Source organism: Cryptomeria japonica, chromosome 5 (assembly GCF_030272615.1).
Source record: "Cryptomeria japonica chromosome 5, Sugi_1.0, whole genome shotgun sequence".
Lineage (NCBI taxonomy): Eukaryota > Viridiplantae > Streptophyta > Pinopsida > Cupressales > Cupressaceae > Cryptomeria > Cryptomeria japonica.
Window position 1 is genome coordinate 328,467,554 of NC_081409.1, and position 3,940 is coordinate 328,471,493.

Sequence of the window (3,940 nt, forward strand, 5' to 3'; positions counted from 1 at the left end):
ATCTGTAAAATAAATGTTCTTCTAAAATACTAAACACCAAGAATACAAATCCATTGAAGTAATGCATGCAAAAAGCTATGAATCTCGCTGGAGACAAGTGGCGAGGGCTCTATTTTATTTGGAATAATAGAATAACACCTCCAAAAAAGCTGAAACATGGCATATTTCATGCATTTACCTGTCATTTGCATGTCAAAAAATTTCAAAAATGGATTTTTGTTTACGACATTTTGATGTCATTGTAGATGCCTCTCGACATAATCAATGGAGAATACATGTTAAAGCTTCCAATCTTAAACTAGTATACCTATATTAAAAATATATATATGTAAAATATGCCGAGAGATATCTTATAATAGAAAAGAATCATCTTAAAATAAATGTTTTTCTAAAATGCTAAACATGAAGAATACAAATCGATTAAAGTCCTCCATGCAAAAAACTGTGAATCTAGCTGGAAACAAGTGGCGAGGGATCTATTTTAGTTGGAGTAATAAAATAACACCTCCACAAAAGCTGAAACATGGCATATTTCATGCATTTACCTGTCATTTGCATGTCAAATTTTTTCAAAAATAGATTTTTGTTTATGGGCACTTTGATGTCATTGTAGATACCTCTCGACATAATAAACTTGATATTTATGATAGTTTTTTCAATTTGCTTTCAGTGTTGAGTTCAAGTTCGACTCAAAAATCGATCTGCCGGATCTGTGCCCAGGTCTTGCAAATATGAATTGAACCATAGGAAGGTCCTTGTAGTTCATGCTAGACGTCAGCAGTTAAATTTACACTCCACCTTCGTTCCACATCAACAGATACTATCTTTCAGCCGTGCTCCATTCTTTCACTTAGATTCACAGAGTCCATTAGTATCCTACATTGTCTCCTCTATTAAATTCAAAAGCAGAAGTGTTCTCCGTCATATCCTTGCTGCAAGCATGTAGATGGTTTATAAACTTAATTGGATGTATTGTCCTAAATCACCAATAGTCTCTGCATGAACATAATCCATCTTTGAAATGATGGAACCGATTAGTATCTCTTATAACAATTTCTCTCTGAACAACCTTCGAGATAAACTTGGCAGCTTCATGACAATCACCACATACACGAAGATTCTTTATGATTCGGATAGGTGTCCCTTCAGGTGTACTCATAAGCCCAAATGCAATGGCCATTCTCTCACTATGGGTGTAGAGAGAATTTTCCTTCTGCACCTGCTCTACATCATGTAACACAGACTCCGTGTTAGGTTCGTAGCCTGCCTCTTTCATCTCTGCAACCAGTTTCTCTAAAGTCTTATAGATCTCCTCTGCCTGTGGATGTGACCTGTCTCCAGCAACAAAAGCGTGCACCTTGTTCTTGATAACAACCCAACTATGTGCAGGCTCTTTTATAACTCCTCTTTGTTTCATTGTGTTCCACACATTTGCTGCTTCATCCCACCTGCCAGCGGTGGCATAGATGTTTGAAAGGAGCACATAACCTGCCGAGTCATGTGGTTTCAATTCAATAACATGTTCAGCGGCAACTTTTCCCAGTTCCATATTCCCATGTACTTTGCAAGAACCAAGTAGAGTCTGCCACACCAAAGCATCAGGTTTAATTGGCATTCTATCAATAAGGTTCTTTGCCTCCTCCAAACATCCATTACGGCCGTAAAGGTCGACCATGCAGACATAGTGTTCCATTCTAGGAGTGATGCCGTAATCATGAATCATGGATTCAAAGTAACGGTAACCTTTCTCAACTAGGCCAACATGGTTGCATGCAGAAAGTACACCAACAAAGGTTATATGGTTTGGCATAATACCAACCTGTAGCATTTGCTCAAACAGTTGGATTGCCTTTTCGGCAAGACCATGCTTTGCATATCCTGTAATCATTGCGGTCCATGAGACTACATTAGGGTTATAAATGCTATCAAAGACATTCCATGCAGCCTCTATGTTTCCACACTTGCTGTACATGTCAACGAGAGCATTCTCCACATATATATCCTGCTCAAATCCCATTTGTATTATTTGGGTATGGACCTGCATCCCCTGTTCTATAGCTGCTATGCCAGCACATGCACTCAAAATACTAGCAAAGGCAAAATTGTCTGGTTTCACTCCTTCCCACTGCATTTCACAAACAAGTTCCAGGGCCTCATTAGCAAGCATATTCTGACCATATCCTACAACCATTGTACTCCACGAAATATGATCTCGCTTTGGCATTTTATTGAACACATGGAAGGCATCCTCTATGCGTTTGCATTTAGCATACATATCAACAAGTGCATTTGCTGCAAAAATAGATAACTCAAATCCACTCTTAATCAAATAGGCATGAAATTGCATACCTTCTTCCAAACTCATTCTGCCGGCACATGCTGTGAGAACACTTGTCAATGTAAACTGATTTCCTTTCAGTCCTTGCTCTTGCATTTTAACATACAGCTTCAAGGCCTTCTCTCCTTGATCTGCCTGAGCACATCCTGCAATCATAGTAGTCCATGAAACAACGTCTTGTTCAGGCATTTTGTCAAACACTTTGCATGCATTTTCAATACTATCACATTTTGCATACATGTCAACAAGTACACTTCCTACAATAACATTCAACTCGAGCCCTATTTTCACAACATATCCATGCACTTGCCTTCCCTGTTCAATGCTGCCGTGGCTAATGCAACCGCGAAGAACACTGACAAAAACAAACCCATTTAACTCCACGTTTGCTCCTTGCATATATCTAAATAGCTCAAAAGCTTGCTCAATCTTTCCGTTTTGTACATACCCCGCAATCATAGAATTCCAGGATACCGCACTTCGTTGAGGCATTTTGTCAAACACTTGACGTGCATCAACCAAAGTTTCACCTTTTGAGTACATGTTAACAAGATTATTATCAGAAAATATGTTTGGTTTTAAGCCTGTTTTAATCATGTGTGCATGTACCATTTTCCCCTCTGCTGTGGTTTTTTTAATTACACAACCTTTCAATAAACTTGCATAAGTACCTTCTTCTAAACACATGTTTGATCGATTCATAAGATACAATGCCTCTTTCAACATGCCATGACTGCATAGTGCTGCAATATTTTCATTGATTTCACTGAATGTTGTGTTGGGTTCAGAAAATTTTATATGTTTCTGGGTTATAAGGCTTTTAGCGTCAATGAAAAACTTTCTGATGTGATGCCCACTGAAAACTTGCATCATCTTTCTTTTGATCTACTTGAAATCTACGAAAGAAGAAAACATCGGTTTAAGAATTTTTACAGCCATTTAAAAAATTGTGCATTTGTTTGTCATGGACATTTTACAGGCTTGATCGAAGGGTTCTAAAATTTTGGATACAGGTGATATTTAAGAAAATAACTACTGTGAATAGTGTGATTATTTGTGTTATTATGAAGATTTAACTAGTGTTATTAAAGAATTGGATTAAGATCATAAACAAGGATTTATTTATTAATTTGTTAAAAATCATTACTTTTTTCAAATAGTTTAAAGATTAGGAAATATATTGTTTTTAAGTTTTTAATTTTTGGGATCAAAATTTCAAAAATGATACATCAATAAAAATATACAAATATGAAAAAATTTAGATTAGAAATATAATCAAAACAATTTAATATATTTAAAAATATAATGGACAAATTCATATGTAGATGGTGGATGAATTGAAATCAACAAAATAATCGCAAGTTGTTAAATTGTAGGTAGAAATAATTTTTTCGAAGAAGTGTGCAAAGTCAATTAGGGAAATTTTTGGTCTATTATTTGCATACATTTATGTAGTACATGAGGTCAATTAGCAAGCCATTTAACAAATGATGTTGTTTGTGCAAGAAATGTCTCAATGAAAAAGTGATAGCTTCAAATCAACTATGCATGGATCCAAAAAAAATATTAAAACAAAACCTCTTAATTTTATTTTTTTATATT

At 35.7% G+C, this 3,940-nt stretch overlaps 1 protein-coding gene across 1 annotated transcript; it reads right to left on the reverse strand.

The window, feature by feature from the left end:
- Nucleotides 1-340: 340 nt before the first annotated feature.
- LOC131062232 (pentatricopeptide repeat-containing protein At3g24000, mitochondrial) lies at nucleotides 341-3,346 on the reverse strand. The gene is made up of 2 exons (XM_057995887.2): nucleotides 3,010-3,346; nucleotides 341-2,868 (listed from the first exon to the last, which is right to left on the reverse strand). Exons 1-2 carry the CDS (start codon nucleotides 3,209-3,211, stop codon nucleotides 983-985), a joined length of 2,088 nt encoding a protein of 695 aa, XP_057851870.2. The 5' UTR covers nucleotides 3,212-3,346; the 3' UTR covers nucleotides 341-982.
- Nucleotides 3,347-3,940: the final 594 nt, after the last annotated feature.

Excerpts from the sequence above, each read along its gene's own strand:
- LOC131062232 (XM_057995887.2), bottom strand. The coding sequence starts at position 3,211 with ATGATGCAAGTTTTCAGTGGGCATCACATCAGAAAGTTTTTCATTGAC. Across the intron at positions 2,869-3,009 it reads AAACATGTGTTTAGAAGAAG|GTGAAACTTTGGTTGATGCA; the intron begins GTACTTATGCAA and ends TGTACTCAAAAG.